Raw genomic sequence first — 14,052 nt, 5'->3', positions numbered from 1 at the left:
TGATTCTAAGTTAAACATACATTAACAAATATGTGGGGAAATATTTATAAGGCACCTGAAAAAAGGCAAGTGCTGTTTTTAGTAATTGCTGATACAATGCCCCTCTTTACTTATACTTTTGCACAGTGAAATGATAGTAATGAATGAGTGATTAGCTCTTTGCTTTAAACAAATAATCATCTTAGAAATAGTAACGAAGGAATGGACTTTGAAGTTATTTTGTTATATTTTGATTAGTACAGATGAATATTGCCTTTAGGCAAAATATATATGATGATATGATCATTATCACTGGAACAAGGGACTATTATAATAATTTCAAATAATGAAAAAAGAAATAACTTTCAGTAAGGTCTACTGCTCCTTTAGGAAAGACATTGAAATTTAGTGTGATAAGTACTCACTAAATATCCATTCATAAAGTCATATATATTTAATTTCACTTTATTATCTCATCATTCAAAACTTTCATATTAATCCCTATTTAAATTAACAGATTATGGCCATTAAAGAGCTCTCCATAAAACCCTTTGTTTTTGTATTGGTTATATTGTATATATGTTTTTAACCTGATATAAGTCACAACTATGAATGTATTGTGAAATGCCATGTTTATATAGGTATGTTAGGTTATTGCCCAGCATATTTTTATGTATTTATTTTGAAAATGTATTCATTTATTTTGAGAGAGAGAGTGCACATGTGTGTGCAAGTGGAGGAGGGTCAGAGTGACAGGCAGAGAGAGAATGCCAAACAGGCTCCATGCTATCAGCTCAGAGCCTGATGCAGTGGTCAATCTCATGAACCATGAGGTAATGACCTGAGCTGAAATTGAGGGTCAGATGCTCAACTGACTGAGCCACTCAAGTGCCCCACTAGGCATATATTTAAGTAAGTTAGCTCTGAAAAGTTAATTACACTCAAGATGACACATTAATACATTTTTGTCATGGAAAATAATCACAATTCTGAATTCATCTGTGCTTTAAGTTTTCAGAGGAATTCTAAAATAAATATAAACTTCTCATAAAATGGCCCAGAATAATTGATTAACAACAAATGAACCAAAAAACTGAACATAAATCCCTAAGTACTAATTATATAGAATTTTTTGCTATGTAGTCTTCCTATAATCAGAGAGGTCAGATACTGAAAATTAGACCGACAGATCAATATTAATAATTGGATAGTCGAATTTTCAATGGTAAGAGATTTAAGGGGTTTTCAGGGCCTACTCTGTTACAATATACAGGTATATAATGAAATATAATTTAGCTTGTGAAAGTCTTTTCCCCCTCTAGCAATTATTAAGGGTAAGTGCATTTGCCAGAAATAAGTGAGAAAATCTTAAATAGCTAACATCCTCCAAGTTGTAAATAATATTAGATATAATTTTATGTACATAGAAACAGTGTGGAAAAATATTCAACATACTGTCAATAAAGCTTATACCTGGAGAATACGAGTAGTCAGGATAAAGAAGGGACTAGCTATTGTTTTAATGTATAAACATAGATATTCTTTGAACTCTTTAGAATGAGTGTGTAATAATTCATGATCAAATAAAGATGTAAATAAAAACTTAAATGATAATATGTGACAGACAGAAAGAATCCTGCTCTGTAGACCCAAACCCTGGGCATTTCGTTTAGCACCATATTATGTTTTCATTTTCTTTAATGTTTGAGAATATATTTAATTATTTTAAGAATATATATATATATGAATATTATGAATATATATTCATATTTATATGTGTGTTCTTTACTGAACACTAGTATCATGAAAATAGTTGAAACTCAAAGCGGCAATTGAAATGATGTATTAGAAGCACTTAAAACATGGGGCTCCTGGGTGGCTCAGTCGGTTGTGCATCCAACTTCAGCTCAGGTCATGGTCTCATGGTTGGTGGGTTCAAGCCCCACGTTGGGCTCTGCACTGACAGCTCAGACCCTGAAGCCTGCTTTGGATTCTGTGTCTCCCCTCTCTCTTTGTCCCTCCCCTGCTCACTCTCTCTCTCTCTCTCTCTCTGCCTTGAAAATAAATAAATGTTAAAAAAATTAAAAAAAGAAACACTTAAAATATTAAATACAGTAAAAAGAAATTACTTTCATAAGTAACAGATATTAATACTCAGAAGTAGGCAAGTAGTAGTGTCTCTGTACTGATGGAAAGTTTATTTACATAGTTTATCTGTGCTGACAGACGAATAACTCATTTCTCCTATTTTATTAAATCCAACATCCATCTAAATCTCTCAATCAGCTTGACAGTTAATAAAACTCTGAATCAACTTCAGAAAAAAAAAATCCCTGTGCCTGTTGGATTCAGTGGCCCCAGGTAACTCCCACAACCCCAGGCAGGGCCCATAGTGCCAGGCTTCCAGAGGACTCCTGTGGACACGGGCTCCCAGCACATCCCAGCCATGGCCTGCTACCATGGCTCAGGCTCCTGGTGGCCCCAAACCCCCAATCAGTCACCTGGAACCCAGGCTGCAGGCATGTTCTCGTAAACCCAGGTCCCTGGCTGGGCCCAGCCAGTTTGACTACCACAGGTCTAGGCTATTGTGCCACCATACCACCAAGCCAGCTCCTGTGTACCTATGATTTCTGGCCCACCCCAGTGTCATGCCGGACCCTGAGAACCTTAACTCAAAGCTGGCTCCCATGGATTCAGGCTCTCTACTTGTCTCAACACCAGACCTGCCCCAGCAGAAAGAACCTTCAGGCTGGCTCCCAAACTCCCAGGTTATATTTGACTCCATAGGCCCCAACCTCCATGCTCACTCTAGTACCAAGCCGGATACAATGTCCCTAAGCCTCCAGTTTGGCTCCCATGAAACCAGGCTCCCAAACCATACTACGACCAAATCAGGTCTATGGAGCCAGATGCCAGACCCAAACCAATGTCCCTGGTACCTGATTGGATCATGTAGACCCACGACCCACGTCTGCCCCTCCAGGTCCAGGTCCCAAGCCAGTCACTTTAGACTCAAATGAAAGGCCCACTGCAGTGATCCCAAGCTCCAGGCCTACCCCTGGATACTCAAGCACTAGGCTAGACCCTTGCATACCCAATGTCAGGCCAACTCACCTGCTCACCCAGAAACTAGACATGCCCACTCAAGGACTTCAGAATGAAGCCTGTAAACAGATACCACCAGATGGCCAACCCAGGATCTCTGGATAGGCAGACTGGTGAAGGTTTTTGCCTGCCCAAGCCAGTCTGTGAAGATTGGAAGAGCCACACCACCTTCCTTGAATGCATAGACAACAATGCAAGGCCACAAGGGATCATGAGCTGAGAAAGTACATCACTACTAGACTTGCCTTTCAAGAAATGCTGAAAGGAGTTCTTCAATTTGAAATAAAAGGATTCTAATTAGAAACATGAAAACTTGAAAGTATAATACATACTAGTAAAGCTAAAGCTATAGTCAAATTCAGAATAACCTAAAACTGTAATGTCATGATGTGTTTATCACTTAACGCTAATAAAGTGATTAGAAGACAAAAAAAGAAGACAAAGGTGTTAAAAATACTTATTACTGTAATCATTAATTAATGATTACACAGTATATAAAGTGTGTAAAGTACACAGTACATAAAGAGGTAAATTGTGAAATCAAAACAAAATATGGAGGGAGTAAAAAAGTAATTTTTGTATGTGATTGAAGTTAAGTTGTTATCACCTTAAAATAGACTGTTCCATTTATAGGCTGTTTTATGTAAGCCTCTTGGTAACCGCAGCACAAAAACTTAAAGTAAATACACAAAAGAAAAAAAGGGAATCAAAGCATGACATTATGAGAAATTACTAATTCACAAAGAAAGATAGCAAAAGAGGAAGAAAGGAACAAAGGAATGCAAAACAGCCAGAAAATAACTAGATGGCATTGTAAATTCTTACCTATCAATAAATATTCTAAATAAAATAGGATTAAATTGTGAAATCAAAAGGTATAGAATGAATGAATGGATTAAAAAATAACACCTAACTATATGCTGCCTACAAGAGACTCCAGCTTCAAGGTCACACATAGTCTCAAAAATGAAGGAATGGAAAAAGATATTCTGAGAAAATGGAAACAAAAAGAGAGAAAGTATAGCTATCCTTTTATCAGACAGCATAGTCTTTAAAGCATAATGGTGGCAAGAAACAAAGATGACCATACATAATAATAAAGGAGTCAATTCACCACAAAATGCAACAATTATAAATATATTGTGGTAATCCCTTTACTATATATATATATATATATCAAATAATCATAATCTATACTACAAACCCATGTTATATGTCAATAATATCTCAATAAAACTGGGAGAGGGAGAGATAAGAGAAGCTGAAAAACTTTTGTCTTACTTTTTTTACCCATCATTTAGGTCTCATTTTAATGTCCTCTTTATGTGTACTACTGATATTCTGTAGTACATGAAGCATCTTTCGTTGCATGAAAAAAAAATGTATATCAAACATGTATGCCTTGGTCTATTTCCTTTTGGCAATATAAAAGGATTATAAAATATGACCTTTTCCATGTGAAGTTTACACTAATTTTGAGGAGGAAAGAATAACCCCTATGACGATTAAGAAAGTTGTAATTTCTTAACTGCAAATGGAAATATATGGTTCTGATTCCAAATGCAGAGATAATCAAATAAGGAAATTAGCAGTTTTTCTGAAAAATTCTGTTTGAGGTCAGCCTAGTGGAAAAGAACAAGTGTGCTATTTTAGATTATGATAATAATATGGAAAAATAGAGAAGTAAAGAATTTGTGGAAATTGTGAGATACTGGCTTAGTGAAGTGGAACCATTTGTATTGGAAATACTGGGGAATTAAGCTGTAAAATGGGGCAAAAATGATTATGACAGATTTTGAAAACCAGGAGAGAAATTTAAATTCAAATGATGTACATAATTAGGAGCTCATGTAGGTTCCTGAAGAGCGGTATAACATAATTAAGTCAATAATAATAATAATAGGCCTAATGCTAGTTAACATTCACTGTGCTGCTTATGTGCAAGGCCATGTTGGAAGTACTTTGAATATACTAACCCATTTTGTCCTGAAATGGAAAGAAATCTTTATTTCCCCCACCTTTTTCTTACAGAATAGAAAATGGAGAAATGGAGAAATTAAGACATTCATCCAAGTTATGCATTTAACAAGACGTAGAAGTAGAATTCAAACCCAGGTAGTTCTATAGAAACAATATATTAACAACTATCATAATTTACAAAAATGGGACCACTTTAGAAAACACAGAAAATGGGGACAGCCAAAACTAGTTAATGATCTAGGAAGCTGTTGAAGTTAATCCAGGCATGAAATGAGTACTGTATAAATATAGAGAAAGAGATGAACTGAGAAATATTTTGGAGATATGTGTCCTAAGTAAGGTGTCCTGGAAGTAGAGCTGGAGACTGGAATTCAGGTAGGCAGGTTTATTTAAAGAGCATCCTCAGAAGAAATGGAAAAGGATAGGGCAGAGGAAGGAGCAAATCAAAGATGTAGTCTCAGCTGAAGCCTTGTTTTATCTTTAATTCCCAAGAAGCTCTGGCACATGACTTGCTGCAGAGTTAGTCACACTTTGAGGAAAAAGACAACATTTTACACTCTGCTTCTATTATTCATTGCCATCGGGCCCACCCACAGGTTGAGGGAGTGGTTGTGAGGGTCAGGGGATGAGGTAGGAAGAACTGAACACATAAAATCCCAGGGAGGCAGCTCCTGTTCCACCAAGTGTGATTCTAGAGATGGGATAGCAGTTAGATGATAATATCACTGGCACTGGAGGGCATAGTTGTGACAGATAAAGGGGGTCTGGGTAGAGCAACCTCAAAGTCCAATACAAAAGAGAATATGGATTTTGTGTCATATTTGATATAGGCAATTAAAGAGGAGACATAAATAATGACTTTGTAATATATACTCTGAAAGTTCAATATATTGGTGGTATGCCAATCAGTAACAGAGAAATAAAAATGAATACAGAAATCTCACAGGGAATACTCTGAGTTTGGTTTAGAGCATCTGAAATACTGTGATATCTGGTGAGCAGTTTCTCTAGGCATTTGAGATGCAAGGCAAGATTTAAAACCACCATAACAGTAATAATAAAGGCTATGCTAGAGGATGATTCTGAAGAGGATGACTCACTTAACAGTCAGTGTTAAGTCAAAAATTTAGAGAAAATTCTGAGGAAAATAAAAAAACACCTAGGGCAATGAGAGGGTCAAGAAGGAAGAAAAAGAAGTCAAAGAATCAGAAGTAAGCTGAGATAAGAAAGTCTGTACTGCCTTAGCTAAAAAGGGGATTTAAAGAAGAGGGGGAGGTCAACAATGTTAAACACCACCAGTAAATTGAAGTAGGGCTAGACAAGTAATAGATTTGGAAGGAAATAAATTTGTGATGACCTCAATGAAAGATTTTCGAGAATGGCTGCATGCATTCACTTTTATGTATTTTCTACTCTTGCTTCCCTTGCATTAATAGAAGTTATGTATGTATGTATAAATATATTATTTTCTGTTATGCATTAAATCCCTCTTCCAAAATCTAATTCACATCTCATGTGTCACTAAATCTAAATGCAGTATAAACTTTTTTGCACTTCTCTTACTGAATTAAAGATGTAACATATTTTGTACATTATAGTTGATTGAGAAGATTTCATGTAATTAAGATCGAATTCCACAGGTCACCTATTTTCCTCTATATGGATATGACCCTGTTATAAATAAAGGCTTTCTATGTGTAAGATTAAACCAGTTAACTTTATATTAATATTCTTGTGCTCTAGGAAAGATATACATATCTCTGGTTTATGGCAGTTTATTTTCATAGTATAGACTGTTAAGTTCCTTTGATTTGACACTGATGTATATAATTGGCATGAGATAAATATTTGAAGATATCTGTGTCTTTACTATTTTTTCAGACTTTTAGAATATAAAGAAAAGACATGTTTAGTTACTAATGGATCAATTAAATTTATAACAAATTGATAACTTTAAATATTTTGAACATGTTTCTACCCTAGGCATTAATATTAATAGGATAGTTAAAATCATGGATCCCATAAAGTAGTCTTTAAATGCATAAAGTATATATTAAATGACTGTTTTCACTTAAAAGAAGGAATGTCTTTCATTGTTAAAGTTAGCTTTCACCACGCCTTTCACTTACATAGAAATAAGATATGAACACATCAAATTAAAAAATAAATAATTTTAAAACTTTCTCCTGATTTAAAAAATGAAAATGTTAAGATCACAATGCCCTGTATTGACGTTTCTTCCTCTCTTTTCCCTGACAACGTTCTTATAAAGAAAAGTGCATCCAAAGTGTACTGTTGTTGAGCTTACAGATGTAAGCACCACCTTTGGTTCTTTTGACATATCCCACATCACTTTGTAAGCATTTCCTCACTTTCTGAAAAAAAAAAGAATGATGTTCCAGAATCCCCTTGTGCTTTCCCTGGTTCAGCACTGTCTGTGGTCAGTTTTGTACCCAAGGATACACATGTACACACTCATCTCTTAATTTACATACACCTGCACACACATATGCACACAGTATTTCTATTTTTTATTAAGAACTATAAATTTACAATGATATATCCAATTTCAATCCAGCATCATAGGATTTATTTTACTCTTCTGCATTTCCATATTTTCATCTCCTTTTCCATCAAGGAGTAAACTTTCTCTGATGATCTCCAAGAATGTAGTAATTTCCTCTAATATATTTAAAACAAAAATAAGTTTCAGCATTTCTAATTTAAACAACTGTGAAAATCATACCTCTTAAGCACAATGCATTTTTTTTACAGTTTTATATTTCTTTGGAAACAGAATATTTTGTCAAAATTTGTGCTCAATATTTTTTAAATTTATATTTCTACTTAGGATTTTACAGCATGTGAAAAATATTCACTCCCATTAAAATGCAAATAAGTCACCAGAAAATTTCAAAAGAGGGCATGTGAGTTGGGTAGGGGCAGAGAGAGAGAGAGAATCTCAAGCAGGCTCCACACACTGTCAGTGCAGAGAGTGATGTGGGGCTTGAATCATGAACCATCAGATCATGACTTGAGCTGAAACCAACATTTGGATGCTGAACTGACTGAGCTACCAAGACACCCTGCAGATAACTTAAAATTTGTCAAAAGGCCCATTCACTTCTCCAGGATGCTCAGAAAACCATAATCAGAGTAAGTACCAAGTAACCACATCGAGGCACATCATAGCAGTCAAACTGTTAAAATCCTAAGATAAAAAGGGGGAAGAAAGTAAAAACAATTAGAGATAAAGGACATAGTACATCAGGAAAACAATTACAAGAATGAAAGCTGATTTTCTATTATAAACATTAGACCCTATATCATAACAGATTATTATTTTTCTAGCCCCAAATGCTAGAATTCTATATCAAATGAAAAAACTTTTGTATGATATTCTTTTTTTTAAGTTTATTTATTTACTTTGAGAGAATGAGAAAGAACGAGTGGAAGAAGGGCAGAGAGAGAGGGAGAGACAGAGAATCCCAAAGCAGGCTCCACACTCCCAGCACAGAGCTCAGTGCAAGGTTCTATCCCATGAACTGTGAGATCATGACGTGGCTGAAACCAAGGGTCGGACTCTTAACTGACTGAGCAATCCAGGTTCCCCAAGATATTTTCAATACACCAAAATGAAGACCTTTTTTGATCAATGAAAACTGATAGAATTTATTATTATCAGACCTGCAGTACAATAAATACTAAAGAAAGTTCTTCCAGTTAAAGGGTATTGATACCAGATGGAAGTCTACTTCTTCAGAAATGAATAGAGCCCAGAAAAGATGAAGAAAGGGATAAATATAAAATATTTTTTTATTTACCTTCGCATATACATTCTTCTTTAAAAAAATTCTTGGTGTGACTGAGTGACTCAATTGGTAAAGCATTGGAATCAATTTCTGTTCAGGTCATGATCTCTGGGTGTGAGATGGAGCCCCAAGTCAGGCTCTGGTCTTGGCATGGAGCCTGCTTAATTCCCTCTCTCCCTCTTTCTCTGCCCCTCACCCTGCTCACATGTGTGTGTGTGTGTGTGTGTGTGTGTGTGTGTGTGTGCAGGAGCTCTCTCTCTCTCTCTCTCTGTCTCTCTCTCTCAAAATATAAATAAATAAATAAACGCATAAATAAATAAATAAATAAATAAATAAATTTCTTTATTTTTGATTGCCCAGGATTGGGTAAGTAGAATTATGCTGTTGTAAGGCTTTTACAGTATTCATAAAGTAGTATCATTGTATTTGATGATACTATTATTAGTTAAAAATCAAAATTTCAATCTCTAGACTGAGTCAGCCAACTTCTGTTCAGGGGCCAAATCTGGTGTACAGATTCTTTTGAATGGATCATGAGCTAAAATTCATTCTTGTATTTTAATGAAATGAACATTTTTGAAAAGGGAAATATATTTATATATGCACATATATATATGTGTGTGTATATATATATATATATATGTGTGTGTGTGTGTGTGTGTATATATATATATGTGTGTGTGTGTGTGTGTGTGTGTATCCCAATGCCTAAAATACTTGATATCTGACTCTTTACAGAAAAAATAAATTCTGATACCTACTCAAGAAAAAGCACTTTTAAAAAAATACATACATATATACACAAGAAAAAGATGCAATTAAAATATTAATGAATGAAATTTTTTAAAAAGTCATCAAAAAGATTAACCCAAATGAACAAATACATTAAAATATATACTTTTTTAACTTTTAATATTACTTTTTAAAGTTCATTTATTTATTTTGAGAGAGGGAGAGAAAGTGAGAGGGGAAGGAGCAGAGAGAGAAGGAAAGAAGAAGAATCCCAAGCAGGCTCTGCACTAGCAGCAGTCATGTGGGGCTTGAAGTCATGAATCCTGAGATCATGACCTGAGCCTAAACCAAGAGCTTAACTAACTGAGCCACCCAGGCATCCTAAAGCCAAGCATAATTTTTTACATGTTAATATACATTATTAATCTGAGAATCTAGATAAGATGGATAAATTTTTAAAAATGTTCAATGCAAAAGTTGATGTTGAAGAAATGGAGCACAAAAATAAGCCATGCCGCTTATTAAATAATTGAAATGAGATCATGTCACCATTTCTCAAAATAGTCAAACCAAGAAATTTTTAGGGTAAGTTCTAGAACATCTTAAAACAAAAATTAATTGCCTTCTTCTATAAATCATTATATAAAATTTAAAAGACTTGAAGATGCCACCTCATTTTATGAGGTTATATAATATTAATTCAAAAATCAGATAAGAAAATACCACAAAATAAAATTTTATAGGTTAATTTTTCTTGTGACTATAAATAAAAAACCCTAAAGATAATTGTGATTAAGATAAAAGGAGCTTTATGAATTTTAACACCCATATAAATTACAAAAGTGGCTAGCAAAGCTAGAAATTAAAGGGGTCTTTCTGACGTGATAAAAATTATATACCAATCCATTCAACAACTATCTCACTAAAAGGAGAATCTTTAGATGTGTTCCTTTTAGGATAGAGAAATACACAAATTTTCTCCCCTGGCAGAGTGTATGTTCAACACAGCACTGGAGCATGTGAGGTCCTGGAGGACATTTTAAGAAAAGCAAAAGAAAAAGTGTTATGGAAAATAAACAAGAATGGGTCAAAATGAGATTATTTACAGGTGTTATAACCATCTACCTAGAAAAAAAAAGTGGCAGAGTCAAAAGAACTAGTAAGATAATTTAGTAAATGTGCCAGATAAAAGACGGATTTATGACAATTTCAACTAATGGATTTTAAACCAACAAAAACCAACAAATAATAGAATTTGTCTTAAGTTATGACACATAAGGCCAACAAAACTATAAAGTATGAAGAAAGCAACCAAGAATATACAAGACAACTTTAGGGAAAATTTTAAAATCTGAATAGAAAGCAGACAAGATATCCTGACTACATGGAGAGATATTTTATACTTTTGTGTTGGATAACTTTAAATTATAAATATGCCAGTGATCCCCATAAATAAAATCAGAAATTCAGTGCATTTTTAAATTTTATTTATTTATTTTGAAAGAGAGACCGCATGAATGGGGGAGGGGCAGAGAGAGGGAGAAAGGAAATCCCAAACAGGCTCTGAGCTGCCAGGACAGAGCCTGATGTTGGGCCCAAACCCACGAAACCATGAGATCATGACCTGAGTTGAAACCAAGTAGGTCACTCAACCAACTAAGCCACCCAGGTGCCCCCAGTGCATTTTTAATTAAAATTCCATTTAACTTATTTGAAAAGCTTAACAAAATTCCATTAAACTTTAAATGAAGAATAAAACTTCACTAATAGTTAAATAAAAATAAAGACGAGGATTTTCCTCATTTGGTTATAAAGCCACATTTAGAATCATAGTGTTAAAAAGAATACTATATTACCACAAGAACAGGTAAATAAGCAAAAAACAATAGAAATCTCTGACACAGATAACTACACATTCAGGACTCAAATTTTTAATATAGATGGCACCATTAATTCAGTAAGGGCAAATCAAAGTCTTTAGTAAATAGCATGGTAAAAAGTAGGTGAGTATGTAGACAGAAATAAAATTGGATTCCTATCTAAAAGGGTCAAAGAACTAAATGTGAGAAAGAAAAAAAAATGGTTTAAAATGATGGACGAAAATGTAGGAGAATGTTCTGTGACCAAAGGTGGAACAGAAGATCCTAATTTAGTTTTGAAAAGTACAATCTGTAAGGCAGTAAATAGATTGATGATACAGAGATACATAGATGTTATATAGGTAGATAAATAGAGTCTATACTGCATTCTTATTAGTACTTAGCATTTTGCTGCTTTACATTTGTGACCTAAATTAGATCCTATGACTCTTTCAGGCTTGTCCTGAGCTCAGTCTCCGACTATTTTGCTGCCATGTTTACAAGTGATGTTTGTGAAGCCAAACAAGAGGAGATCAAGATGGAAGGCATAGACCCCAATGCCCTCTGGGACCTTGTCCAGTTTGCATATACAGGTACAGTAAAAAGAATTATAGCTTTATGTTGCTGTCTTGTGAGTTTTAGAATTTTGGTATAGGATTTAAAGCTTAAAAATGTGCTTAGTTTGTATTTTTTATTTTTTTCAGCTGAAAGATTATCTAACAGAAAAATCAGACTACTTGTTCATTTGTCGTGAAATAAAAAATGTATATATGTATACATATATCCTATTCCCTTCCACAAAGGATTTAATAAGTTTATAAAAATAGTCAATGGAATGAGCTGGGGAGAGGTTATTAGTTCTCAAATAAAAATTTGTAGGTATCCATACTTAGAGCATTAGTCAAGGAAATAGATTCTCATTTGTTTTCCTTTTGGAAAGTATGGGTTGAAAGAACTCTTTTCTCCTTGTAATATATTATTTTAACATTAAAATCTTCACAGAACATTTAATGTGGATTTGACAAATGTAGTTGAAAGGGACAATTAAGGTATTTAGAGTTATGAAAGTGACTAATTTTTGAAGCATTTTCTTCCTGATCTACTATGTTGATGTTTCCTAACGGCCTTTGCACCATGTTATGTTTACCACATTCAGATAAGTTTGCCAATTAGCAAACATTTGATGAATGTTTCAAAGGTGCAAGTATCAGCTGTATCTCTGGAGAATAAACCAATGAATCAGCCATGCCTTTGTCTTACAGAAGCTCACAGTCCAAGTAGAGAAGTTAAATGAGGGAATGAATACGGTATAAGGTGACACATTAAAAGAGAGTTGAAGACATAAAACCTGCCTCTCCAGGCATTATCAGGGCTCATATTCATTTAAAACATTTTAATAATTTCCAAGATTAGTGTGGTAAGGGGAGACATTATAATAAAATCTTGGTATAGAAGCAAAGGCAGATAGAATGAATTGATGTAATATATATATAGAGAGAGATATATATTTTTTTTAGAAATGGCAGGTGGTTCATTTTGCCTGAACTCTCAATCCTGGTATTTAATAAGACAAAAAAAGGTAGGCTAGGACCTGATTATCAAATCAGAGGACCCCAGTGTAAGGAGCTGTGATTTTGTAGTATTTCGGGTTACAGGGAAAGTAAGATGACTTGGTAAAGATAGGCCACTAGAACGAAAAGTCTATAAAACTATTGGGAATCTGTGTTCCTGGAGGATTTGGCTTCTCATCCAGAGGAGTTTGCTAACATAACAATCAGTAAATGAAGCCTTTTTGAAAAAGAAAAATGCTTCTGCTCTGGGTGCTGTATCTCAAAGTAGCAATGTGATGGACAGACATGGATATTTCCCAGCCTCAGTTATTTTTAAATTCTATTTTGTCAAAGTAAATATTACACTGGGCAAAGTTAAAGGAGTCAACAAGGCTGTTGCAATAGGGAAGAGAGGCAGAATTCAGTATTTAAGGGGAAGGAGAGAAGATTTTTAAATGCTAGGATGAGAGAGAACACAGGCCATCTGCGGTTGCAGATGTAAAAGTAAACTTTTCCTTTGCGATATGATGTAATTTTAAAACTTAGAGCAAGGCACTCACTCAAAGTACACTTCTACTCTCCCACAAAGAACTGAGAAATAAGGATGCTATCATCCTTGAAGTTGGCATTTCAAACAGAATGCTTCCGGATCCTTGAGAGCAAGATTCCTGGCTTGTAAAACTGGCAAAAAGGCTTTTCAAATTATTAGCATCTCAAAGGGATAGAGAAAGAATTTATAATTGCAAGTTTTCTGGAGTAAATTTTCTAAGGAAAGGGAGACCAAAGGCCTAATGTTTAGAAAGTAGCCTGTTTATATCCTCGTCAAGCTGAAGGGCCATTAAGACCATCTTAATTGTTTTCAATCTGCTTATAGCCTGAAATAGTAGCAGAAAGGACCTTTGGCCTCTCAGCCAAGAGATGGCAAACATAACCACATTAGTGTTTCCTTGAAAGAGAAGAATCATGAAGCTTCCATTTTAGGGATCTTTCTAGCAACAGAAAAGCATAAATCCAATCCTTACAGGCTCTATGGCC

At 34.6% G+C, this 14,052-nt stretch overlaps 1 protein-coding gene across 2 annotated transcripts in view; it reads left to right on the top strand.

The window, feature by feature from the left end:
• Positions 1–14,052, top strand: part of KLHL1 (kelch like family member 1) — a 360,434-nt gene that overhangs the window by 125,570 nt on the left and 220,812 nt on the right. For both annotated transcript variants that reach the window (XM_047864918.1, XM_047864911.1), the window contains one exon: positions 11,924–12,060. In XM_047864918.1, coding sequence (XP_047720874.1) covers positions 11,924–12,060 — 137 coding nt within the window. The remainder of the gene's footprint in view (positions 1–11,923; positions 12,061–14,052) is intronic.

Source organism: Prionailurus viverrinus, chromosome A1 (assembly GCF_022837055.1).
Source record: "Prionailurus viverrinus isolate Anna chromosome A1, UM_Priviv_1.0, whole genome shotgun sequence".
In the NCBI taxonomy this organism is placed as follows: domain Eukaryota; kingdom Metazoa; phylum Chordata; class Mammalia; order Carnivora; family Felidae; genus Prionailurus; species Prionailurus viverrinus.
The sequence above is the reverse complement of the archived record's forward strand: the minus strand, read 5'-3'. Positions and strand labels throughout refer to the sequence as shown.